We start from the raw sequence: 25,286 nt of genomic DNA, 5'->3' as shown, positions 1-25,286 counted from the left end.
GGGTGCTCGTAGACAACTGTTTTGGAGACCGCAGAGAACAGTTGGGGGAAAAAGAGAAATGCCATGTAAATCTCTTTATTTTAGGATTCAGAAGTAGAATGGCCTCTATGGAAGCCATAGAGACCAACATGGACCGAGGGTTTAAACAAGATGGTGGCTGGGACAGGACCGCTCTATCTTTCTGGATGAAACTCTATGGCAGAGCAGAGTCGCACAGTTCAGAGAAGTGAAGCTGAGATGGGTGGTAACCCGACCACACTAGCGCGCTGGGAAGAGTGGAGCGTAAAGAGCTCTCTCGCGCATGTGTGGAACCAGGGGAAGTGGGAAGCGGGGAAATGGGTTTTGAGACCAAGGACCCACCCCACAGTACAAGTTTTCTGAAACGTGTGAGTCTTAAGCCCAGCTAAAGTCGAGGTGGGGCGTTTCCTAAGGCGCATGCGTTCTAGACGACACCAGCAGTACAGTGGCGTGGTCTTTTCAACGCCTGGCGTACAGACGACGTCTGAAGTGGAAGGGGCGGTCAGGACTCCCAACACGCATGCGCCTTGAGGCCGAGGCGTTTCCTTCAGAGGGTGTGGAGTGCAGGGCTTCTTATTGCGCAGGCGCAAGAACCGTCCGGTAGGGCTGGTGGTCTAACACGGGGATGGGAGAGGAGGTTGAAGGGATTAAAAAACCGGATGCGCCTGCGCGTTGCCTACTGGTGGGACGAACTCAGGAATTGTGAGGGGCGGGGTCACGGATGCGCGTCATTGGATGGGTAGGTGGGAGGGAGGGTGGAGAGCCGGGAGAATCTGTGCGCTTGCGCAGTGCGGGGGTGGAGGGCGGAGGAGATAGATAGCACGCTTGCGCGGCTGTCACAGGGCTGCTTGGTTGGTCAGTGGGGAGTCGGCGCCTGCGTACTAAGACCCGTGTGCAGCAGCGGCGGCGGCGGTAGAGGCGGCGGCGGCGGCGGCAGCGGGCTCTGGGGCAGCGGTTGGGCTCGCCGCGAGTGAACGGGGTCGAGTCAGTGCATTCGCGCGAGGTGAGAGCGGGCAGGGCGCGCGTGCGCGGAACCTTGGCTTGGGCCTGGGAGTAGAGATGGAACTGCGCGAGGGTCGGGGAGGGGGCAGAGGGGATCGGCGGCCGCCGCCGCCGCACGAGATTCGGTCTGAGAGCGGCGCGAGGTGCGGAGAGGCTCGGGCGCGCGACCCGGTTGGCGCGCGGGGTGACGGTTGGGGCTGGCCCGGTGACGTTGGAGCGACGCAGGGCGGGGGACGGCGAGCCGCGAGGCCGCCACGCGGGAAAGGCCGCCGGGCGGCCAAGCTGGGGCGAGGGCCGGGGGCAAGATCGGCCCGCCGGGGTAAGGGTACCTGGGACGTTGAGAACCGGGCGCCGCGCGGCCACGTGAGGTGGGGGAGGGGGCTATTCGGTGAGAGGGCATGTGGAGGGGGGGTTGGCGGCCGGCGGGGGGGAGGGGAGGCTGCGTGGCTCCGGCCTGGCGCGGCCTTTGAGGAGGGGGTGGCCGCAGTACCGGAAGTGCCCCCTATGAGAGGCTGCCCTTGGGGTCGGAGGCCGCATGGCCGAAGGTGGACGGGGGCCGCATGGCAGCGCGGGGACCCCTCCCCCCAGGTCCCGGCCACCGGAAGCCCCGGGCGGCCACATGGTGGGCGGGAGCCGGCAACCCCCAGCGCGGAGAGAGGTGGTCCTCGCGGGCGCCTAAGGGAGTTTGGAATTTTGAGGAGTGGGAGAAGCCCGACGCCCTGATCTTGATCACCTCCGTGAGCCCGCTGTGGGCATATGTTAGCGCTCCCCCACCTCATGGGCCCCTGTAGCTTTCCCCCCAATCCTCCTGTGAAGTGAGGCGGCCAGCCAGGTGTAAGTGGCATTTGTCCGTGCTGGGACGCCAGAGAAAGTGGGAAACCGAGGGCGATTGGACGGGAGCCCAACTCTTATCGGTCGTCCCGACAGCGCTTTAAAGTCCGGGGCAGATGAATTACCCATTTTGATAGGTGCTCTTCACCTTGTCACTGTCTTTCTCGTTGTGTCTGTTTTGGGAGTTCCTGGTTTTAGGGTCCTTAACTCTGCTAGCCTAGTATAATTTACACTACTCACTAACTACTACCAGCCTTTTGCTTTCATTTTATCGTCATTCACCACTCCCCACTCTCCCACTTTCTACTGACTGTACAGGCCCGGCCTGAAAAGCCGACAGGACCGGTGCATCCTGGGAAAAGTGGGAGGGCCCTTGAGGAGAGGCTGGGTTCCTGGGTTCCCTTTGGGAAAGCAGAGGTGTTTGGCAGGGAGATCAGTTAGAAAACAACTTTACTTTCTCCCCCTCGGCTGCGTCTGCAAATGCATGTTGGAGAGGCGGGAATCCCCCAAAGAGGCCTTGTGGTTTCCTGTACCAGTGACTGGCTCGTGTGTGGATAGGGTGGGGGGGGTAACAGAGACGGGTGGGGCTCCCTGTCCTCCGGTCTCCACCCCTCCCCCCCCACATTAGCCCCGCCCTTTTGCTGGCTCATAGCTGCTCACCTAATTATAGCCCTGGTTATATGTGGGGAAGAGGGGTGGTTGGTTTTCAGTGGCAAGCAACACCTGAGTCCTCCCCCTACCAGGAATTAGGCCTTTGCCCATCTCAGAGATTTGACATCCTGACTTCCTGGAGCTTTTTCTATCCCGGGCCACCCCTTTAGCTTTCATTTGCGGTGGGGAATCCTGCTTATCTCCCACCGCCACACACATAGTATTTTTGATTCCAATCAGTATTTAATCTAGGAACTTTATTTTACGTGGGTAATGGAATAAAGTGCTGGGGAAAAAATGAATCAGTGTTTCTAGAGTAGAGTGGGATAAATTGGAGACCCTATTAATTCTATCCTTACTGACCCTAGTTCTCTTCTTGATTCTAGTTGGAATCGAAGCCTCTTAAAATGGCAGATGATTTGGACTTCGAGACAGGAGATGCAGGGGCCTCAGCCACCTTCCCGATGCAGTGCTCAGCATTACGTAAGAATGGCTTTGTGGTGCTCAAAGGCCGGCCATGTAAGATTGTGGAGATGTCAACCTCCAAGACTGGCAAGCACGGCCATGCCAAGGTTAGAATTTCATTTCCATATCTTGTCTTCCCCACCAGCTGTCATCAATGCTAGCCCCCTATCTTCTTTAGCTCTTTTATTACCATCCAGTTCCTTGTGTTCAGCACTCAGCCCTGGACACCTTTTTCAACTACTACACCAGACTTCAGCTTCCTCCTTGGTTACCCTTCTGTGCCCTGTCATCCTTGGAATCCCCCCTTTCTCCATCTTTGTGTGTCTCCAACTTCTCTTTGTGGTCCTTTATGCTCTGACTCTTCAGCTGCTCCGTCACTTTTTCTATTTGTCTGTCCATTTGAGTCTTTGTAGGTTCTCTTTGTTTCTATCACTTTGCCCAGGATTTCTCCAATCCTAACATCTCTCGGAGGGGCTCCAGTGTACACCTCTGATTTTCCAAATTGCTGCCCCACTCTCCAGTGCCAGCTCTCCCCTTGGATCTCTGATGCAGCATCAGAGTGTCTCTACCTGCCCCCTCTCCTGGAGCCTCCTTGCTTCCTTAGGTCCTAACATTTTTCTTATATCCCTCCTTGTAACTTTACTTTTTCTTTTTTCTCAAAAGTTCAACCTGATTCACCCTTGTTGGATTTCTTGTGGTTTTGTTCCCAAATCAGTTTTTCTGTCTTCTGTTGACTTGGCACATCCTGAGTTACCCCCAGATGTCTAGATCATTCTTTGTTCTTTCTGGTTTTCTTATTTCCTAAATGCATTGTTTTTTCTGTTCTCTCCCCAAGTCCTTTTTTCTTTTCAGCTCTCTTCTTTCTCATTCCTTCCTGTTTTCTCAGCTCTTTTCCTTCTACCTTCCTTATTTTCCAAGTTCTCAGCCTTTTATGCTGATGTCCAGAAAGCTTCTTCCAGACTTTCACCTAGACGACTCCTGCTCCCCTAGGATCCTGGTCTCTCGTTAATGTTTTGATAGCTCGAGGTGACTGCTCCAAGCCTGTCCTACAACCTTCCTGTGTGCTGTCAACTCCAGTCTCAGTGGTGGTCTTTTGGCCCCAGGCTCTTTTTAGAGGCTTTAGTGTTTCTTTCTTGAGTTGATTGGTTCAATTCCAGCTCCTCTAATCTTTGTCCTGACAACCTAGTCTGACTTCCCTCACTAGCCAGGGATAACTTGAGCCTTTATCTCCTCCATCCTAGAGTTTGGTTGGGTTTCTCTTTGATGTGATGCATGCATACAGGTCCATCTGGTTGGTATTGACATCTTTACTGGGAAGAAATATGAAGATATCTGCCCGTCAACTCATAATATGGATGTCCCCAACATCAAAAGGAACGATTTCCAGGTATGTAGATGGTCTGGATGTAGATGGTCTGGATGTAGATGGGTTAGTGGTTTGTGGGAGGAAAATAGAGACTGGCGAGAAGACCTTGTGCTGAGAGAAGGGAGATTGGCAGGAGGAGAGGGTATTTGGTATTAGCAGTTTCCCACCCTAGTTTGCCCATCAGACCCTTTATCCTCAGGCTACTTGGGCCTACCTTCAGCTTCCTTCCCTGTCTGCCCCCAGCTGATTGGCATCCAGGATGGGTATCTATCACTGCTCCAAGACAGCGGGGAGGTGCGAGAGGACCTCCGTCTGCCTGAGGGAGATCTTGGCAAGGAGATTGAGCAGAAGTACGACTGTGGAGAAGAGATACTGGTATGGTGCCCCCCCTCTTTCTTTTATGCCCAGCCTTGTTCTTTGTGCTTCTTTCTCTGAGCTCAGACTTGACTATCCCCCATGCTCCCCCAGATCACGGTGCTGTCTGCCATGACAGAGGAGGCAGCTGTTGCAATCAAGGCCATGGCAAAATAACTGGCTCCCAGGTGAGTGTGGTGACCCCCCTCCCCCCAGCCCCCTCCACTCACTTTGTCATCTCCATGGAAGAGCTACTTTGGTCTTAATTGACTGTGGTGCTTGTTCCCCTCACCCTTTTTCCCTTTGAAGGTTTTATCCTGTCTCACCTGGTTTCTCTCTTCTACCCAGGGTGGCTGTGGTGGCAGCAGTGATCCTCCAGCCTGCAGAGGCCCCCTCCCCCAGCCTGGCCCAGCTCTGGCCCGGCCCTTGGCTGGACTTCTCCTACGCAATTTATTTGACATTTTATTTTGGTTTCCCCTACACCCTCAATCTGTCGGGGAGCCCGTGCCCTTCACCCTGCTCCCTTGGCCAGGAGTGAGTGAACCATGGCCTTGGTGACGCTGCCCTCCTCTTCTCCCCTCGCACTACAGCCCTGGTGGGGGAGACCGGGTGGGTGCTGCTTGTGGTTTAGGTTGGTTTGGTTTTTTTTTTTTTTTTGGTATTTTTTTTTTTTTTTTTTTTTAATTCAATCTGGAATCAGAAAGCTGTGGATTCTGGCAAATGTTCCTTGTGCCCTTCCCCTACTCATCCCTGGTCTGGTCCCTTATTCCCCAATAGCCCTTTTTCCCAAGCACCACCCCCACAGACTGGGGACCAGCCCCCTCCCCTGCCTATGTCTCTCCCCAAATCCCTTTAGATGGGAAGGGAAGAGGAGGAGAGGGGAGGGGACCTGCCCCCTCCTCAGGCATCTGGGAGGGCCCTGCCCCCATGGGCTTCACCCTTTCCTGCGGGCTCTCTCCCCGACACATTTGTTAAAAATCAAACCTGAATAAAACTACAAGTTTAATATGAAGCCCCCAACTCAGCTGCTGCTTCGAAATAAATCGGTATTTGCTGACTAGAACGTCAATTTGGAAATCAGAAAGAAGAGTATAGGTTGAACTCTGCCACTGAGCTCATTACAACCAACCTGCTGTCCCCCTGTGGTTCCTATGGACCTGCCAGCCACCCCTCACCCTCCTAGCAGCCCAGTGGGAGGCAACACAGATAGTCGCAGCCAGGGTCAGTGGCAGGTAGATTTTATTGGCCTGGGACTAGGACACACCAGGGATCCTCCCCCACGGCAGGGGCTGGGGGCAAGGTTGAAGATCAAATCTGATGGTCACTTGTGGTAGAATCGCGGGTTCTGGCTGTGCTGGATGAAGGGGAGCCGAGGGCCAGGCTGGCTGGTGGTTGCAAAGCCCGACTGGCAGCGGTGATGAAAGGAGGGCTTTGTCAGCGTGCGTGCCCTCCCTTTTACTCCACGCGCAACTGAGAGCCATCCCAAGGGAGGAAGGGAATATGGGGGTGGGGACCACCTATCCTACCCAGTCCTGTTTCCCTGTCGTGTAGGGATTCTCACGGGCTGGATTACCACCTTACCTTTCCTGCTGGTTGCATCTGCACAGGGAGCTGGGGTGAGGCCAGGAGTCCAGGGGCTGGATGCAGAGCTTGGGGATGCATGGGGCGCAGGGAGGACTGTAGAGAACAAAGTTAGCTGAGGCAACCTGCGGCTCCCCTTAGCATAGGTAGCCCTTCCCTGACCTCGCAAGGCTCTACTCACTGAGTCAGAGAAGCCCGTCTGTTGGTTAGCATGTTCCATTTGTTTTTGCAAGGACAGGGCACCACCAGGCTGGAGGAACCCTAGGTGGGGAGGAAGGGTGTGAAGTGAGTAGAGAATGGAGAAAGGAAGGGAGGACCCGTGAAACTGGGCCCCTGCGTGGGGTGTCCGTCACCTGTCTGGGTGGGCTGAAAGTGGCTGTGCACGGCATAGGGCTGAGGCTGTGGCTGAGACAGGTACTGTACTGCAGGAAATGCGGAAGGTGCTGAGGAGGCAAGAGACAGTCACGAGAACCTCCTCGTAGCCTGTTCCCCACTCCTCCCTCTGGGCCTTGAGGAAAGCTCTCTTCCTCTTTTCCCACTGCTCACCTCTGAGCTGCTGACTAGGACTGTAGGCAGGCTGTGTGGGTCCATAGTGAGGTGGGGGCTGAGCAGTCCCATAGGCGCCGCCCGGGCTGCCTTGGAATTGCCCATGCTCTGGGGTCCCTGCGAAAGCAGCTGCTGAGCCCACGTAGTGCCGGGTCTAAGGAGGAAAGATGAGAACTCACTGCCTGTGAACTCCATGAAGCAAAAACTCAAGTGACTGCCCCATTTCCTCTACACAGTTTGGTGGGACACACTCATGACTTGAGTGCTGGCTGGTAAGCACGCTGGGGTCTGGGTGGTAGTAGTAGGGAAAAAAATTCAGCCTAGACACCCATTTCTATTGTTCCTACCGTAAGCACTTGCGGTCCAAACATCTGTTTGGCTCTGTCTGCTGCCATGAGGGTGCCTGGGCGATTGTGTCCTCCAGGGCTCCCTAGAGAGGGAGAGGGGCTTCATGATGCTGAAATGAGGCAGCAACCTACTGGAAGGCGCATTCTGACAAGCAGTTTCTTTAATCCTTACCCTGCATGCTGAGGAGGTGAGTTCCAGTGTGAACGGTCAGGCCTTGCTGGTATGCCGCTGATGTCAGAGTGGTCAGGTCACTGGAGGGAAAGGAAGGCAGATCAAAGACAAGTCCGACCCATGCCGTTCCCACCCCCTTCCCCGTCCCGTTTGCCATTAAACACTGATGTTTTGTTACCTGATCCCAGTTACACTTTGGGCCCAATTTTATTTTTAGCTCTCCAATCTCACCTCTGCTCTTTTCGCCTCCGTTTTTCCTCCTCATGTAAAACTTTCTTGAGCTGCAGGAAAAGCTGATGTTTCTCTTCCTGTAGGGCTAAAAGCTTCTCCTGCAACTTCAGGATCTGGGGAGGGAAGAGAGGGTGAAGGCAGGAGAGCCAAGAGAAGAAAGAGCTAGGAGAGATGAAGAGACTGCTTACTTGTTCCTTGGTTTCCTCTAGTGACATTCTCTCTTCCATCTCCTTTTTCTTCCTTCTCTCCTGCTCTTCCTTCATCTTCTGTTCCATCATCTTGTCCACCTCTTCCTCCTCTGGAATAAGAGTCAGGTAAAAAGAGAAAGTGGCAGGATGGTTAAACTATCAGAATGTTAGAAAATGAAGACCGGCAAAAATTGGTTATCCCAGTACTCTTTGTACTTGCTCCAGTACCAAAAGCACTAGGAGGGGACAGGCTTCCCCATCACCGCGAGGGGGCTGGGGCGGGGAGGTTTATTAGGTGCTCTCCAAGGTCCTTCCCAGCTCCAGGGCGCTGGAGTTTAAGTGTGGCCTCTAATCCCCGACACAACGGGGCTGTCCGTCCCTCTAGCTTCGGCCGCTGTGCACTGGTCTGCACGTGGGTGGGGGGGGTCAGCCCTGGGAGCGCGGTGCTCCCCGGGCCGTGCATCCTCCCGCTTTGGCCCCGTCTCACCCTGCCGCTTGCGCTCCCGCTCCATCATGATGTGCCGGTGCAACGCCCTGGCCATGGCGTTGGAAAGCTTGGGGCGCTCCAGGAGCGCAGGCATGGTGCTGCCGGGGGCGCTCGGGCCGTGGGCGCCCGGCTCTGTCGCTGGCTGCCAGACCTCGGGCCGGGCCTACGGGGAGGCGGGCGCTCAGGGGTAGCGCGCCGGGCCGGGCGGGCCGCCCCGGTCACGTGCCCACCGCCCGGACCGGCCCTCAACGCGGCTCCTCCGCGTGCGCGGGCGGGGGTCTTGGCGCTCCCGCCCCCTGCCCGCCACCCGGGCGCCCGCCCCTCCCTACCCGCCTTCTCGTCGCTTTCTCCGCGGCCTCCCGAGCGCCTGGGCCGTAGCGTCACATCCGGCCGCTTGGCCGAATCCTTCCGGAGTCCGGGCGGCCGCGGGCTCGCGGGTTGGGCGGGGCGGGGCGGGGCGGTGGGGCGGGGCAGACGGTAGCGCTCGCGACGGGTGCCCGCGGTGTCCAAACGCCTCCGCTGCGCCCCGGCCGCGCACCGCGAAACGCCCCTACCGGGCCGGCCCCGCGGGCGGAGTCCCTGACGTGGCGGGGCCGGGGCTCCTCCGGGAGGCGAGAGGCGCGCGCGAGAGAGGCCGAGGCGGCTGCTCTGAGACGGCGTTTATTGGCTCCTTAGAAATCAGAGTCAGTAACAACTGTACAGAGGCCCGACCCCCGGCGCCGCCTTCCCCACTCCCCCCTGGGCCGGAAAAGCAGCTTCATGTGGGGCACCGGGAGACTCCTCTGGAATTCACAGTAACCAGAACAGAAACGGAAATAAATTAAGTGTATGGGGGAGGAGTCGCGGGGAGTCGTGCTCCCCAGATCAGTGCATGGAGAGGGTTCTCCAGGGCCTGCGGCCGGGCTCCCCGCTGCGCCTTCACCTCGGAGGGAGGGACTGTCCGAGCCCTGGGCACGGAGACAGCTCCGCTTCCCAGCTAGTCTGAGAGTCTGCCCGCATGCTCCTGTGCATCTGCCAGGCTGAGCACTCAGCGTGCCGTGGGTCGCTGGAGTGAGGTGGTGGCAGTCGTCATTCAGAGTCCACGGGCCGAGGCCCAACTGTGCTTGTAGTGGTGCAGCCTCACCCCTCACTCCACCCGTACCAGCAGGGCATAGAGAAGTGTGGCCCCCTTCTCCTTGGTTACCCACTCAAGTTCGGCTGGGCTGAAGTGAGGGTCGGGAGGCTCTCTGAGGGCAGCGGAAGGGGGTCCGGGGGTGTAGGAGCCAGGGCGCACACACACCTGGAACGCCACCTGGGCCTGGTGTGTCTGCTGGGATTTGGGGTCCCGGAATCTGTCAGGCAAGAAGCATAAATAGGGCAGTGAGACCTCTGGGCCCAGGACCTCTCCCCCTTTCCAGCTGCCACCACGACAGTTAGAAGCTGGCCTTGCTGTTCTCAGGAATCACTCTCTCCGTACAGGAACCTGGCTCTAGCCGTCCTCTCTACTTGAAATGGCCTTCTTCCCAATGCCTGCTCGCCTAACTCCCTCCTGCCTTCTCCAAGTCTTTGCTCAGATCTCACCTTCTTAATGAAGTCTACCCAGACCACCCTATACCATACGCCCGCTCCAACCACACTTCTGACCCACTTCACCCACTCTTTTTGTTTCCATAGTACTTGTCACCTTTAAAAATACTAAATACTTATTATGCATAAACATTCTAGAGCAAGAAAGAGCATAACTTCCACATGCCTAGGGTTCCCTTCTTTGTTCTCTGTGATAGGACAAAATAAGTGGTACTTGTGCAAAGACTGTGTGAAGAAAGGGCTGGGTAGAGACTGAGGAACTAGGGAGACAAGGTGGGAGAGGAGAGGGAATCATGGCGACCCGTGTGGCCCCAGGCCCTGCTTCCTGTGTACTCACTGCACTTTGGATGCCAGGGCCTCAGCCCCAGCATATTGGAGGGAGGGGGAAAGCAGCACTGGAGGGGGCTGCTGCTCCCGAGGAGGCGCGCAGTTCTCGCCAGGCTCCTCAAACCCCAGCCCAGGCTCTCCCTTCAAGGGCCGGCAGCTCAGGATGGAAGCAGTGCCTGTGAGGAGAGCTGGGTCAGGGTGGCCCCCCCATGGCCCATGGGCCCGGCCTGCCCGGCCTCTGCCAGTGCCGTGGTACCTGCTCCCAGCTCCCCCCGGTCCAGCACCCTCCGGACGGCTGCCACGTTGCTCCCATGATACGCCATGTGCCACTTCTTGGTTAGTGTCCCAGCCTCTAGGCGGGGATTCACCCTAGGAGGTGGACACATAGGACAAAGGTCACTGGCTCCCCGAGGTCATTCCCCAGACAAGAAGTTTTGTCTTCTACCATACACCCTCTCGGGACCTCCCTTTCTCAAGGGGGCAAAGAACAGTGAGAGAGAAGCATGACCCTGCCCCATACGTACCTGAGGTTGAACCTGCACCAGCCAAAGGGCAGAGCGTATTCCCGCGGGGGCTCCCCACGGCGTCTGTGGGCCTCATCCCCTCGAAGCTTCCGGCAAGACTCACAGTAGCACAGGCTGCGCTTCGGCGGAGGCATGAAATAATCCTCTGTGGAGAGTGAGTGGCAGACTTTGTGGCATGGCTCCCGCCCTGGGTCTCAGCCATGTGGCCTCTTTCCTACTGGTCTCCAGGGCTCCGGCCATGGCCCTGGGCTGGGCAGGGAATGAGGCAGGTTCTGGGGGACTGGGGACTCACCAGGAAGCAGCAGCAGTTCCTGGAAACGGGAGCAAAGGGCGTGGTACTCACAGCTCTTGAGGGGGCTAGCAGTGGGCGGTGGACCCCAGCACACACTCTCCTTGATACCTGAGGGAGCAGAAGGGGCAAAGGTCACGGGAGCCGGGGCCAGAAGTACGAGGTGGGGGTGAGATGGGATCCTGGCCCCTTCGGCTGGCTCACCATCCACCATGTCAGCTTTCTCCATGTCCCCTTGGGTTCCAGCACTCTTTCCACTGGCAGCCCCTGGTTCAGGGGTCACGATTGTCACCTGCAGGGGAGAGGGGTGGTCAGCCAGAGTGTGACCAGCCCCCAGAGCCTGCTGATCCCCTCCTTGAACTCCAGACTTCCCCTGTCCTCGGACAGCCCAGCCTCCCAGGCACCACTCCTCCCCGCCTCTGCTGCCACTAACCTGCTCACACTGCCCGTAGAGGTCCACGAGCGCATGGCAGGGCTGGGGGACATCTGGCACAGCCACTCCCTGGTCCATCCCATTGATGTGGAGATGCAGCCCCCCAGAGCTGTCTAGCCGCAGTCCCAGGATGGTGCCTTCAGGACACGTGTCCAGATTTGGCCCAAACTTCTCACAGATCTGGGGGGAGAGACCTACTGTCTTCCCAGAGATCAGACTCCCACCGGCAGCAGCCACCCCGGCCCCTCACTAAGCTTCGGGTCGCCAGTCCCTGGGCTTTGCCTCCACACTTGCCCACTGCCCAGGCTCTGCCCCTGCTTCAGTTACCTAGACTCCACCTCCCCCAGCCCCACCCCCCGCAACATTCTCCATGGCAGGGATGTAGGAGGAGACGATGAGCCCGAGACTGACCAGGTAACGCCGCTCACACCCTTGCCCATCCACTACAGGACGCCTTTATACCTACGGTCCTAGCTCCAGGGTTAGGGGCCCCTCTTCTCCCTCTCGGCCAGCCCCCCCCCTTCTCTCTGCTCCCTACCCACCTTGAGACCGTTGTGGAAGACCCCACGGCCCCGCAGCAGCCAGGCCGCCCGTTTGAGGGCACAGGCAGAAGCAGGGAAGTTGAGCCTCTCCGGTGGGCAGGTAATGACTCCCAGGACAAGGGAAGATGTCCACTGCCGGTTCAAGAAGTCTATCCGTACCTGGGGAGAAGGCAACCACTCCGCAATCATGGCCTCCTACAAAGAGGTCACCCACCCTGCAGGACCGGGCTCCTCACCCCAGCCAGGGAGAGAAGACGGCACCCCACAGTGTGGCCTGGGATGCCACCCCTTCCGATGCCTGGACAGACAGGAAACTGCAAATTCAGCTGTGTCCTTCCCTCTTTCAGCCTTTGTCTTGCTATTGCTTCTAAAAGGATTCTTGTCCCCATGGGCTTTCTTCACCTGCCTAACTCTGACAACTTGTAGTCTGCAGCACAAGACCCCCTCCTCTGGAAAGCATGCCCTGTTCCCACATATAGAATCAGGAGTCTCCCTGGCATCCCTCAGCCCCTCTCCACTTCTTCCCTCGTCACAGCCCCCAGGTGGGTACTTCCTGGAAACTGATATACAACTGCCACCACAGGATATGAACAAAAGCCCAGGAAGCTCACCCAAAGGGCATGCCTTCCACTTTGTCCTCAACCTGGAAAAGCCTCTCTGCAGGAGGGTTGGCCCTGGGTCACCCTGAGCAAGAGGAGCCGGGGACAAGGAGGTGAGGCCCACCTGGACCAGCAGCTGGGGCACCAGGGGCTGGCTGATGACAACGATGCCCTGGTTGTAGCTGGCCACTCGTGTAGCTGTACGGTTCCCGTTGGACAAGAGAATATTCTTCCCATGGTTCTCTAGGAACTCGAGGGCTGTGGGCATAACGGCCACTTGATTCTGGCCCTGGTGTGGAGGAGAGAGTGAGCTGCGGGGCGGCCGACGCGAGGCCTGAGCCACCCCACTGGGCTTGACAGAGCCTGCAGATAAGCCTCCGCCCACCCAGGGCTGGATCAGAGAACCTGAAGACAACCCAACGGGCCACCAACGGTCCCTCCCTGTGCCCAGTGGGCCCTGCTGCTGCCTCTTACTTCCAGGCCGTGCTCCTCGCCCTCATCCTCCTCCTCGCCCTCGCTGCCAGTGTCCGAGCTGGGGGAAGGAGGCTGGGTGCCTTCTGGCTCGTCCAGCCTGGTGGAGCTGACAATAGAAACACTCCGCACTGGCCCATACAGATCCAACACGGCCCACACGCTCTGGGGGCACATAGACCCAGAAGTCAGAGATCAGTGGAGGACCTCAACCCCACTCCCAGACCCAGTGCTGGTCTTGGGTCTACCTTGGCAATGCCGGTGGCTGCAGGCCCCATATCCTCTCCATCTACCAGGATGTGCATCGTGTCATCTGCCCCTCGGCGAATGCCCACACGGCTCCCCACCTAGGGCCAAGGTGAGGCAAGGACAAGTGCTCAGCCCGCCTCTCCCCGCCACCCCGACTCCCATGCCCACCCCGGTCCCTGAAGTCAGCTGCTTCACCCCCAGCCTCTCGAGGTTCCGGCCATAGTTCATCCTCTGGAGCTGCCCGTCGCGCCTCACTTCACAGCTGGACACCATCCAGGTGGTCTTAGTCCGGAGCTCTGGCAGGGAGGGAGGCAGCCCCGGGCCACTGCCCGCTCCAGGCCCCGTCTCCCCCGGTGCTAGTGTGGTCAGCCCTAGCCGGAGGGAACCAGCCCACTTCTCATCCAGCTCCTCTACTTTCACCTGTGAGAGAGAGGAACTCTCAGTGGCACTGTGGGGCAGGAGGGTGGGAAGCAGTCTGGCTCTGCTGTGAAGGGTCCGCCACCTCCCCTGTCACATCGCCACAGCCCACCTCAAAGACCTCCTCGGTCTTGAGCTCCTTGGTGCTGAAGACGAGGCCGTGGGCGTAGCCGGCAGCACGCACCGCCCTCGTGCCGTCTTCCTCCAGGGTGATGTTCTTGCCGCAAGTACTGTGGAATCGGTGAGCCACGCCAGCCGCTGTGGAAAGATGGCACCAGAGGATGGGGGAGGACTGGGGCAGCAAGCTTCAGACAGGACACAGGCAAAGCTTTCAGGTGAAGCAGGAAGTTGACGCGAAGGTTCCACCTCCAGTGCTCCCTCAAGACCCCTGACTCCTCTTTCACCGAGGCAAGACCCAGTCCCAAACCTGCCACGCCCAGCTACGGTGTCCCGGGCCCCTGGTGGCGGAGAAGGGTCTAGGCCCTGTGTACCAGGTGTAACCTCCTCCCCTCTTCTTGGCTGCTTCCCACCACGGGTTGATCCCTCCCCCTCGGTCTGCAGCTGCTGCAGCCAGCCTATCTTTGAACAGCTTCCGTGACCTGGAAACTGCATCCCCCAGGCCCACAGCAGGCAGGCAGAGCCCTCCCTCCCTCCCTGCCGGCTGAACCTGGGGAGTGCAGGGGGAATGACTTCTCAGTGGCGGTGTTGCTGGTCGCCAGACTGTTGTCCATGGGGCCGGTGGCATTGGTGATGGACACTTGGACACACTGGCCATATAGATCCACTACTGCATACACCTCTGGGTAAGAAAGAAAGGGGTCAGGAGCCTGATAGCCAGGGGTGGGCTGGGCTGAAGGTGGCAGGGCGAAAGCCACGGAGTAGTCACCTTTACCGGGAGGCAAGCCTGAGCAGGCAGCGCCTTGGTCCTGGCCGTTGATGAAGTAGTGCAGATCGCCCTTGGCAGTGCGCATCATGCCGATGCGGGCACCCGTGCCTAGCGCGTCAAGGTCACACCCGTAGTTGTTGCGCATGGTGTTACCATCTTGCATGATGGCTGTGCCGCTGGGGGGATGACAGAAGGAGTAGGTCAGCCTCCCAGCTTCCTCTCCCCACACAGGCCTCTGCCCAGTCTCTGCTTGTCGGAACCTTCCAGTGCCTCAGACTGGGATCTCGATCTGGGGTCTGAGACCCAATCGTGTATCCTTCATCCCTGGGGTCCCCCAGGGAAAAGCAGGAGCTTCCCTAAGGGTGTGGGGGGAGGGCTTCCCAGAATCGAAGGGACTGGGCAGCCAGAACCCCTGGGTCTGTCATTGTCTATGGCCACCACATGCCCCAACTCTGCGTCCCTCATCCCAGCCAGCTCCACCCAGCCCCACCCAGCTGGTCCCCAAAGCAGACAGCCCAACCTCAGCATCCACGTATCGTAGTCAATGTCCGTCATAGTGTTGGGGAATTCAAGGTCCTCAGGCCGAATAGCGGTCACTCCTGGAAGGAGGCAGGGGTGGGTCTGAGCTGAGCCCCCAGCCTCCTGCAGCCAGCACCTGACTGCAGTGCATGCGTGCGCGCGCGCGCGCGCGCGCACACACACACACACACACACACACACACGTGCCCCTCACCAGCCTCGATGGAGCCTGACCAGCGGTCTACCATCTTCTGAATGACAATTTCAAACAGCTCTCCATCCCTCAGGGCCCTGCCAGGGAGAATGGCCATCAGACAGGCCCTACTTGGGTGGCCGACGCTGGGTAGTAGGAAAGTGGGCACATGAAAGTCCCAACACTGACCGGTTGGAGATGACGATGGCGTCATTGAACTCGCTGCGGCAGTTGTGGCGGAGTGCAGTGCGGCCACCGTTGGTGATGACTGCGTTGCTGCCATGCAGCTGGTGGAAGCGGAGGTCGGAGCCCCCGGTCCCGGATGACGGGGAGCTTGGAGACACCTGGTTGTTCCCCTCAGGGAGTGGCTCAGGAACCTGGGGCACCTCTGCAAGAGTGGACATCACCCATTAGGATTACAGTTGTCTCTAAGCCTCCCAAGGCCACCCCAACCCCTGCCCAGCCCGGCCCTCACCCACGTCGTCCACAATGGTGGCCTGGGCTGCCTGGCCATAGAGATCAACGACAGCATAGACGCCCGGGGGCACGTTCCAGGCGGCGGGGCCCTGAGTCATCCCATTGACAAAGAAGTGGAGAGTTCCGTCCTCCCGCCGCACCACGCCCACCGTGTCCCCTGCCTTGGAAGAAGGGGGGCTGGAGTGAGGAGTCAGGCGGAGTTCCTGCCTGGGCCGGTCCCGCAGCAGCCCCACCTTGCCTACCTCCCCGCTGCCGACACCTGGCGGTACCCCCACTCTCCCACCTTGAGCCGGTCCAGGTTGTGCCCATATTCGTCCAAGATGGTCGTCCCATTGTGCATCACCCCATTCCCTGTCATCATCCAGGTCCCTAGGGGGACAAGGAGTGGCAGAGGCCATAAGGGGAAAGCCAGAGCTCCTCTCCTCTACATAGCGGTCCCCACATTACTCCCCAAAGCCATTAGCCCATCCCGCCTTTTCTTTGACACTTGCTTGCTTCCCAGAGCAGGGCAAGAAAACTCTGCAGTTCCCAAGCCAGCCACAGGCCCTGTCCACATGGCACTCCTCAGCCACTGAATGCGTCGTCATAAATGTGACAAGTGAAAGAGGGGCTGGAGAACAAGCTTCAGGGCTTCAGGGACGGCTTCCCCCCAGCATCCTATCTTGGCCCTGCCCTTCTTGGGAGCTCACCAGAGCGCAAGTTGGTCATGGTGGAGGGCAACTGGAGGTAGGCAGGGTTGTGGGTGGTGACGCCAATCTCAATGGAGCCAGCCCATTTGTCCACCATCTTGTCGATGCGCACCTGGAACACCTCTCCGTCCCGCAGGGCTCTGCTGCTCAGTACCACGCCATGATTGAAGTCGTCAGTGGCACTGAGGGCACAGCAAGTGGGGACTCAGATCCCGACACACATACTGAGTGTGCCAAAGCTCAGCCCGGCGATGCCTGCCCGACACCCACTACCCAAGTCAAGCAGCCACGCTTCACACTCCAAGAGGCCCCCCTTCTCTGTCCAGGACGCCCCACACCAGACTCCTGCTGCCTCCCACTGCCCCACCCCTCCCCCCAATCCCATCAGAGCCCCTCCGCAGGCTTCTCCCCACCCCATGGGCCATACTGGGGCCTCAGGGCAGTGCGTCCCTCGTGGGTGATGGCTGCCTTCTGCCCACAGTTGGGGTGGAAGAGCAGGCGCTCGGGTTCTGCCTGGGCCGCAGGAGCAGCCCGGCGGAGAGCACCCTCAGGGGACAGCGCCCGCAGGATGGCATTGTTCCGGCGTAGGCGGTCACTGTGGTTGTTATTGTGGACGATGGTCACCTTCACAGCCATCCCATACAAGTCCACCACACCGTACACCACTGGGGGCGTCAAGGGGGTAGCCACGCCTGCGGGGGTGGAAGGCACAGGGAATGGGGGGATGAGGGGAGAAGAGTCAATATAGGGAGATGGAGCATGAAATAGGCAAGAGAATGAGATACAGACCCCCTCACAGCAAAAGCCCTGGCCCAGCTGCTCTCTCTGAGCTTCCCCTTACCCTGATCAATGCCATTAATGAAGAAGTGTAGGGCAGAGTTGGACTTCCTCGTGAGACCAATGTGGTCGCCCTCCTATTCAAAGCAGAAAAATAACAGCCTGGAATCCATTCACAATCAGGCTCCAGACTTGTCCTGGGGACTGTGAGAACAGAGTGGGCTTCGAGCCTTCCCACCACACCATGCGACAGGGAAACAGCTCCAAAAGGCTCCCACGCGTCTCAGGCCACTCTGATGCTCAAGGCAAGTCAGGCACTGTGTTAAACCACTTTATCAACACCGACCTATTAACCCTCACGACAGTCTATCGAACACTACTGACGGGTTCATTTCTAGACATTAAGAAGAAACAGGGGCTTCCCTGGTGGTGCAGTGGTTGGGGGTCCGCCTGCCGATGCGGGGGATGCGGGTTCGTGCCCCGGTCCGGGAGGATCCCACATGCCGCGGCGCGGCTGGACCCGTGGGCTATGGCCGCTGAGCCTGCGCATCCAGAGCCTGTGCTCTGCAGCGGGAGAGGCCACAACAGTGAGAGGCCCACGTACCGCGAAAAAAAAAAAGAAACAACTACCAAAGAGGGTAAGTTTCTTGCTGCAGATCACTACCACGAATGGCCAAACAGAGAAATGAATTAAACCCATCTGACTCCCAAATCTGAGTGCCTAACTGTTGGGCAACCCTGCCTTCTCAGAAGGAGCCTTCAAGCAAAAGATAAAGGGCCTTGCCCTAGGTCAGAGAGCACAGTGCCCAGGGAGGGCTGCACAGTGCCCGGGCGCCCCTGGAGACTGGCCCGCGCTTTGAGCCCACCCTCACCTGCAGCTCATCCAGACTGAATTCACAGTACTCCCGGCGGGTGCCCTTGCCGTTGGTCAGGATCCCGCAGCCACTCATCATGATGGTGCCTGGGGGAAGCGGACACCCTGGTTAGGGTACGGGCTTCCTTCACCTCAGCAACCACAGGCCATGCCCACCCTGCCGGGGGCTGGTACCTGACTGCAGGTTGGTCATGGTGGCTGGGTACTCCAAATTGTTGGGGTTGTGGGTGGTGACACCAATCTCAATGGAGCCTGACCACTTATCTACGAGCTTGTCGATGCGGATCTTGGGTGTAGTGACAGTGGAAGGGAGAGGCGGGGAATGTAAATGCAGAGAAAAAACTCTGTGCCCTTGGCTCTTCCCCAGGCCACCCCCGCCCCCTTCCAGCATCAAGCCCCATCTCTAGCTCCCGGAGGGTGAGGTGCCAGCCAGACCCCAGGGCCTTGCACACCTCAAACATCTCATTGTCCCGGAGTGGGCGGTTGGTCATGACAACCCCATTGTTGAATTCATCCAGGGGCCGGCGGCGCTCTGCCGTCTTATTATTGTTGCTGAGTTTGATGAGGGTTCCACACTTCTCGTGAAAGAGGAGGGCATCGTTGGAAGTGAGGATGGGTGAGGTGGCAGTGCCGCTAGGCCCCGGTGCTTCCCCTGCCAGTGGGGAGCTCAGGTTCACATTTAGGAGCCCCCCGTTGTAGGCAGACAGGATGGCGTTGCTCACCACCTCGGAGAGCTCCATGCTGGCAAATTCTGCGATAGCAGGGCGGAGGAAGGAAGCAGAAATGAGTCTCCTCATCCTCAGGCTTGCCGCGCTCCCCCTACCCCTCTCCTGAGGTCCCTCCCTGTCCACCTCACTTCCCACTCCCCTTCCCGGGACCTCCCCGGAGCCCTCACCATTATGCGACTCAAGGCTGTTAGGAAACGTCTCCGGCCGGGCCTGCGCGGGGGACACCGTGAAGGCTGGCGACCAAGTGGGATAGGAGGGGAATAAGTGTTCGGCCCCTGCTGCAGGGCCCACAGCCATGACACCCCTCCTCTAGTCCCTGCTATCCCCTTCAACAGACTCGGGGGTCTGAGTGGCCCTGCCCATACCCTACTTGTCCCTACATTTCCCCCATTCCTTCAGCCATTCCCTCTGCCCCACTCCTCCACCGCTGCCCCAGCTGTGTTCTCACCTTCATCCCCAGAGGTCCCCTGTTCAGACCAGGTAGAATCTTCAGCGGGGGCAGAGGGTTCGAGGGGAGGTGTGGGGACGGGAGTAGGGGGGCTGAAGCCCGGCTCAGGGGGTAGCACGGTGATCTGGGTGCACTTGCCGTAAAGGTCCACGACGGCCCAGACACGAGCTGGCAGGCCCGTGGCGGCCACGCCGCAATCCCGCCCATTCACCCAGAGCCGCAGCTCCCCAGCAGCTGTGCGCTCCACGCCCACACGGTCCCCTTCGCCAAGCTGGTCCAGGTCCTGCCCATACTCCTCCAGCACAGAACGTCCATCCCTCAGCACCGAGCAGCCTGACACTACCCACGAGCCCCCCTTCAGCCCCGTGGCGCTGCTTGGGAAGTCCAGCACACTGGGGTCCAGTGCCGTCACCCCAATCTCAATGGAGCCACTCCAGGAGTTGACCTGTGATGGGGTGATGGACAGGGACTCAGGATGGGCCACGAATGGGTCTCCCACCACTAGGAAACCACATTTCACAGGCCACTGTGTCCCCCTCTTCCCACCTCTCAGACAGCTAACTGGCTTTGCTCTCTTGAGACACAAGGCATCACCATCCAGAGATGCAGTCCCACAGGTATTTTCTGGACTCTGGTCTCAGGGGATGGTTGGGCCTGCTCTCCTTTAGCAACTCTGCTTTGTACTGTGGGTGCTCACTGTCTACAACACCACGCCTTTCCCCACCAGGCTGGCTAAATTCCCTGGCCCCAGCCCCCTGCCGCCTCTAACTTCCCTGGTCTCTGTGGCCCCTCAACCAGCCAAATTCACAGCTCTCCACGTCCATATTCCTTGCTCTTGTATATGGCTCTCTCCCTCCTTGTATATGGCTCTCTCCCTCCTTGTATATGGTCTATTTCTCTCCTAGGCTCTGGCTGCACTCAAACTCACCCTTCTCCCAAATTCTGTCTCTGTGCACCCGGCCTCTTCACCACATTATGCACAGGCACACACACCTCTTGCTCCTTGAATATTTCTTTTCATCCATCTTTCTGGCCAAACCGGTGAGTTTGTCCTTCAATGGTTGTTCTTTTCTTGGTTATCTCTCTTCTCCTCCCATCACACTTCTGACATCTCTCCATCCTCCATCTCCCCAAAATTGTTCCAGATCTGTTCCCTAGTCATTATAGTGGGTGGGGCCCCACGTCCCTTCCCTGCTCCTGGATCTTAAGAAAACTCAAGCTCTCCTTGTCTCCTTCTTCTTAAGACTGAATGTTTCCGTTTCATGGTCCCTTCCCGCCCATCACCTACCTGGTGTCCTGTCTGGCGGTTCCCTCTCGGTACCCGGTGATGTGGACTACCCTGGCTGGCCTCCCCCATCTCCTTCTAGTCCCCTCCCACCACCCTCCACATCTCTCTTCCGCGGCCCCAGCTCCGCACCTTGCGGTCGATGCGGACGGTGAAGATGCGTCCATCGCGCAAGGGTTCCCGGCTCAACACCAGCCCGTGATTAAACTCCTGGCCCGGCTGCTGCCGCCGCGCTGTACGCCCACAGGCCGATAGGCTCACCAAGCGCCCGGTGCGCGGGTGCAGCTCCCCGCCGCTGCCCGGACCCCCGCCAGACCCCGGTCCTGGGCCGCTCCCGCCAGGGGGGCCCCCACCCCCACCCCCACCCGGCCCCGGCCCGGGGCCTCCCCCAGAGCCCCCACTCCCACCCGACCCCGCCGCCATCGCCGCTGACACCGGGGCCGCGCGACAGCCGCGCTTGGCGGCACCGTGGCAACCGCGGTGCACGGACGCCCTTAGGGAATAGGACCGGGGGGGTTGGGGCCAGATATGCTTTACGGCAGTGCCGGGCAATAAAGCATCCCGGGTTAGGGAACTAAGGACTACCACGGTGGGAAGAGAAAGGACGACAGGGTCGGGCAGGTTTGCTTTACGACACGGGCGAGGTGACGGAGTGGCTTCAGAGGGGTGAAGACGGGCCGGGAGCTTTTGCGACAGTGGGAGAAACGACTGCCGCAGGCATCTTTACGACGCGACGGGGGGGGAGTTAGTGCCCAAACACTTTCAGCTTTGCGACAGCTGCACCGAAGACCCCGCCTTCGTCGAAGCAGGCAACACCTTGAAGTATTCGCTTTACGGCAAGGGGAGGGGGGAGCTTTCCTTCTCTCTGCTCGTTTCGAAGTGGTGTGAGCGAGCTCTGAGTTCCCAGAGCAGGGAACTGGTAGCTTTGTAAATGAAAATATCTGCCCTCCCTACCACTGAGACCGGTTATGTCTTTCTAGAGTGTCGCAGTCCCTCCACTTTGTATCACAACTCTCCGCAGAGGCAGAGCGGCCCGGCTTTGGGGGGGAAAAAAAGCTCGCGGATGTTTCTAGTCAAGCCTATCTTGAGGTTTTAAAGCCACGAATAAAGAATGCAAAGGAACCCCGGCAGGAAGTTTCAAGCAACGGCGCTGACATTCCCCAAAGATTCCCCCAGAGCTGTCAACAAACCCCCAGCACAACTCACTCGACGCTCACGCTAAGCTTGGAGGACTGTGACGTCACAATTAGGCTTCACGCCCCACGGCCAGGACCCCTGACTACGATTGGATAATTCGGATGAGGGCAGCGATGGGGAGAAAGGCGGGAACAAATCCCAGAGACAAAGAAAAGTCTTAGGGTGGGACAGGAGAGGAGGGGCGAGCGGAGAGGCTCCCAGCCCGAGGTCCCTATACAGTTTTTCCGCCCCCCGCGGCTCCAGGGAGCAGTGGGGGAGGGGACCCAGGCCTAGCCCAAGCGTCCCCCGCCCGCCGCGGTGGGGGCGGGGCTATGTGGTGCAGGGAGCCGGGGCGGGGTAGCTTAGCGTGGCCCCTTAGTGGTGCCATGGAGAAGCAGGAATCTCTGGGGGCTACTAGCGGCCTCGACGGAGAATCTCCTGGAGGGCCAACCAGGGGAGTGCCCGGAGGCATCGGAGGAGTCGAGGCAGGCGCCGGGCTGCCCTGCGGAGTAGCCATGTTTCACGGTTCTGGGACCCCCATACACTCCGGGGGAACCGTCATTGGCAGTCCTGGTTCTAGCCAGCCCTCCGGAGGGACAGCAGTCTTCGGTTCCGGCCTCAACCGGCATCCCGGGTCCGGTACACACCCTGGCGGGCTTAATCCCCCCTTCCCTGGAACCAGTGTATGCGGGACGTCCAACCTGGGGTCCGGGGGGCCTGGGGTGTACTACTCGGGATACATTCCGCACTCCGGGTCAACTTGCATGCACTCCGACAAACCCTGTGAGGACCGGCCCCGGAGCATACTAAAAAACAGAAGCTCCACCGTGATGCACAAATCCCCCAGGGCGGAGAGGTAAGGAACCCGGGAGGAAGGGATTCCAGACACTAGAGGAGGCGGAGTCAGGGGAGAAGGGGCGGAGTGCCAAGAACTAAAAGTGAGAGTAGGTGAGGGTAATTGGGTAGGAAATCTGAGGTTCCTAGCCTTTGAGAGAGTAGCAGGTACCGAATAAGAAGTCAGCATGTACCCTAACTACATCGTACGTGATTGTCATCAGGTGTGACCCCATCCCCAGCCTCCTACACCTCTGGAACTACAAGGGGGTGCAAGCAACAGTTTTTGAATGACTGTAAGAATGAGAGAGGGCTGTGAGGAGGAGGGCACTAGAAGGTTTCCTCCCCCTTTTCTGTGTCCTTCCCTCACCCGAAGGAAAAAGTGTCAGCGCTGGGATGAAATGAATATTCTGGCGACCTACCACCCTGCTGACAAGGACTATGGATTTATGAAGGTGGATGAGCCCCGCACTCCCAACCACAGGTGCTGAACCCTCAGCCCTAGCCCTTCAGCCCAGACTCTCTTCCCTACTCAAAGGAGTGGGGGACTGCCTGCTATCCCCTTCTGAGGCACTGCTTCCTCCCTCCTGTGCAGGCTGCAGGACAGCGACGAAGACCTGCTCGCGGGGACCTCTCACACAATGACTCCTGAGGAGCTAGCAGAGAGGTGAGAGTCCGCCTGCCGATGCAGGGGACACGGGTTCGTGCCCCGGTCCGGGAGGATCCCACATGCTGCGGAGCGGCTGGGCCCGTGAGCCATGGCCGCTGAGCCTGCACGTCCGGAGCCTGTGCTCCGCAACGGGAGAGGCCACAACAGTGAGAGGCCCACGTACCGCAAGAAACAAAAACAAAAACAAAGTGGGGGAGTCAGCCAGCTTGGCCCCATCTACCACCTGCTCCCATTGTTCTCTCCCTTCCGTGCCCCCAACTGGCTTCCCTCCCCTTCAGGTTTGCAACAATGGACAATTTCTGCCCCAAGGTCTTCCTGTACAGTGATAACAGAAGCTCAGGGTCTTCAGACAACTTTTCCAAGACACGTAAGATGTGGGGTGGGGATTGAGTGGAAAGTGGGTGGCGTGAGCCTTCAGCGAGAGCCTGGCAGGAAAGCCAAGCTCTGACGCTGGCCCACAGAATCCAGTGATTTTGAAAAGCGCCGCAAGGCACACTACAATGAAGGAAAGTTCCTCAAGCCTCCGAAAAAGCTGCCCTTGGATAATAACAAGAACAGCAGTGTGGGCAGTGTCAGTATGAGCAATGGCAGTCGAGGTGTGATGCTGGCCTCAGAGCCCAGGCCTGTGGAGAGAGGCGGGGCAAGAGGACTGACCAGAGGAGTCAAAGATGAGCTTGGCCTGGTGGCCAGGAACGACATCCTAGAAGTCAAAGGTTAGCTATGGTGGGGCCCCAGGGACCCAAGGTAATTGTAGTCCAGAACCTTCTCCACCATAGCCTGTCTTCCTTAGGGCCCTGCTGGCTGACAGGGAGGTCATGCTGGAAGGTGACCCCAGGGAAGACAGAGGGCAGCTGGAATGGGGTCTTCATCAGGATAGCCCCCAAGGAAAGCTGGCTGGGGAGGAGGAACAGAAAGCCCAAGCGAACCGTGGCCGGTGGAAAAGTCACTGACGTTTTTCTAAAAACGGGGGGTGGGGAGTGATAGAAGTGAGATGAGAACCTGGGGCTTGAGCTTCTCCCCGGGGCTTGGGGGTCACAGTGGAGCTGGTGGCCTGTATTCCCTAGGTGGCCACATGACTCAGATTGATTTGGGTGACTCCTCAGCTTCCCCTGCCTTAAGAAATCAGTCCCCAGCTTCATCCACCACCGTCGTGTTGGAGAAGGAAATTGATCTGCGACGCAAGGAGTATTATAGCAAACGAAGATATCTGAGGTGCTCTCCCCACCCTGAACTTGAGGAGGACACAGAAGATGAGCAGCAGACCAGTGAGAGCTGGGCTGGGTCAGCCTGGGAGCGGGGCGGTGGCCGAGAACCAACAGACTGATGGGTGCCCCAACCCTGATCCTGTGATGCTTCCAGGCTCCACAAGCTTGAATTGCGTGATTGAGAATCCCATAAGCACTGAGGTCCGTCTGCTGGACCACACTGGAAGCCCCTCGCAGGATTACAAGGCCACCGAGAGTTCCCTGAAGGTGACAATGATGTCATCGAAGCCTGGTGAGGGCACCAGGCCACTATCTCACCAGGCCTGGCTCTTGGCAAGCTCCCATCCCCCCAACCCCCATTCCCCTCAGGCCAGTAGGTCAGCAGCAGGTGATGAGAGAGGCCCTCAACATCATTGTGTGCAACGTGGATTGTATGGAGGGACCCAGGGAGGTGCAGAGGGATCGGGACCTCCTGCCAGCTTAGCACCACCGCTGCCCCTATGCCTCCTTCCTGATTCCTCTCTGCCACCTACCCTGCTCCAGGTACTGCCCCGTCCTCCAAAGACAGTGGGTCCCGAGCAATGTCTGGCTGGTGTCAGTGGCTGGTATCCAAGGGGCTGAACTGGCAAAGCACCGAAGGCTCAGAGAGGGAACCTGGAAGCCACCCAAACTCCTCAAACCAAAACCAGCACAGATGTGAGCCTGAGCAGGGGCAAGGGGCTGGCCAGGGAGGGAGAGGGGCTGAGTGGGTAGGTTCTAGGGAGTCAGGGGGTCACATGGGCCAGATCTTTTGCCTGCTGCAAGAAAGCCACTAACCCAGTCCCTCCTCTCTCCAGATGAAACCCTGCAGCTCCAGTGGACTCAGGAGG

The 25,286-nt window shown here is 58.7% G+C and overlaps 4 protein-coding genes across 11 annotated transcripts; 2 read left to right on the top strand and 2 right to left on the bottom strand.

Moving 5' to 3' along the window:
• Positions 1-485: 485 nt before the first annotated feature.
• On the top strand, positions 486-5,699 carry EIF5A (eukaryotic translation initiation factor 5A). Of its 3 annotated transcripts, none has more exons than XM_067715227.1 (6): positions 486-618; positions 2,889-3,074; positions 4,250-4,354; positions 4,577-4,708; positions 4,802-4,875; positions 5,036-5,699. In XM_067715227.1, exons 2-5 carry the CDS (start codon positions 2,910-2,912, stop codon positions 4,862-4,864), a joined length of 465 nt encoding a protein of 154 aa, XP_067571328.1. In that variant the 5' UTR covers positions 486-618; positions 2,889-2,909; the 3' UTR covers positions 4,865-4,875; positions 5,036-5,699. The 3 variants fall into 3 exon arrangements, with proteins under 3 accessions (XP_067571328.1, XP_067571327.1, XP_067571329.1); XM_067715226.1 differs by lacking the exon at positions 486-618 and adding an exon at positions 814-1,021; XM_067715228.1 differs by lacking the exon at positions 486-618 and adding an exon at positions 1,230-1,339.
• Positions 5,700-5,909: 210 nt separating this feature from the next.
• GPS2 (G protein pathway suppressor 2) lies at positions 5,910-8,711 on the bottom strand. 3 transcript variants are annotated; one of them, XM_067715213.1, is made up of 11 exons: positions 8,569-8,711; positions 8,240-8,402; positions 7,753-7,862; positions 7,565-7,677; positions 7,334-7,413; positions 7,162-7,244; positions 6,815-6,968; positions 6,622-6,711; positions 6,450-6,529; positions 6,269-6,364; positions 5,910-6,092 (listed from the first exon to the last, which is right to left on the bottom strand). In XM_067715213.1, the coding sequence occupies exons 2-11, from the start codon at positions 8,331-8,333 to the stop codon at positions 6,009-6,011; spliced, it is 984 nt and encodes a 327-aa protein (XP_067571314.1). In that variant the 5' UTR covers positions 8,334-8,402; positions 8,569-8,711; the 3' UTR covers positions 5,910-6,008. The 3 variants fall into 3 exon arrangements, with proteins under 3 accessions (XP_067571314.1, XP_067571312.1, XP_067571313.1); XM_067715211.1 differs by having other exon boundaries at positions 7,565-7,862; XM_067715212.1 differs by having other exon boundaries at positions 7,565-7,862; positions 8,573-8,590.
• Positions 8,712-8,885: 174 nt separating this feature from the next.
• NEURL4 (neuralized E3 ubiquitin protein ligase 4) lies at positions 8,886-21,216 on the bottom strand. Of its 4 annotated transcripts, none has more exons than XM_067715181.1 (29): positions 20,665-21,215; positions 19,248-19,692; positions 18,967-19,032; positions 18,524-18,822; positions 18,246-18,357; positions 18,070-18,158; positions 17,262-17,334; positions 16,848-17,112; positions 16,421-16,602; positions 16,015-16,100; positions 15,730-15,892; positions 15,444-15,642; positions 15,276-15,352; positions 15,063-15,141; positions 14,543-14,718; positions 14,324-14,455; positions 13,769-13,914; positions 13,435-13,659; positions 13,239-13,337; positions 12,994-13,155; positions 12,644-12,808; positions 11,921-12,079; positions 11,379-11,558; positions 11,150-11,237; positions 10,949-11,056; positions 10,657-10,801; positions 10,389-10,501; positions 10,143-10,308; positions 8,886-9,570 (listed from the first exon to the last, which is right to left on the bottom strand). In XM_067715181.1, the coding sequence occupies exons 1-29, from the start codon at positions 20,953-20,955 to the stop codon at positions 9,366-9,368; spliced, it is 4,695 nt and encodes a 1,564-aa protein (XP_067571282.1). In that variant the 5' UTR covers positions 20,956-21,215; the 3' UTR covers positions 8,886-9,365. The 4 variants fall into 4 exon arrangements, with proteins under 4 accessions (XP_067571282.1, XP_067571283.1, XP_067571285.1 ...); XM_067715182.1 differs by having other exon boundaries at positions 14,549-14,718; XM_067715184.1 differs by lacking the exon at positions 20,665-21,215 and adding an exon at positions 20,536-20,646.
• Positions 21,077-24,303, top strand: LOC137212166 (keratin, type II cytoskeletal 2 epidermal-like). The gene is made up of 5 exons (XM_067715224.1): positions 21,077-22,564; positions 22,919-23,026; positions 23,138-23,209; positions 23,522-23,579; positions 24,277-24,303. Exons 1-5 carry the CDS (start codon positions 22,041-22,043, stop codon positions 24,286-24,288), a joined length of 774 nt encoding a protein of 257 aa, XP_067571325.1. The 5' UTR covers positions 21,077-22,040; the 3' UTR covers positions 24,289-24,303.
• The last annotated feature ends 983 nt before the right edge of the window (positions 24,304-25,286 follow it).

This window comes from Pseudorca crassidens, chromosome 19, assembly GCF_039906515.1.
Source record: "Pseudorca crassidens isolate mPseCra1 chromosome 19, mPseCra1.hap1, whole genome shotgun sequence".
In the NCBI taxonomy this organism is placed as follows: Eukaryota; Metazoa; Chordata; class Mammalia; order Artiodactyla; family Delphinidae; genus Pseudorca; species Pseudorca crassidens.
This window is presented reverse-complemented; position numbering and strand designations above follow the sequence as displayed.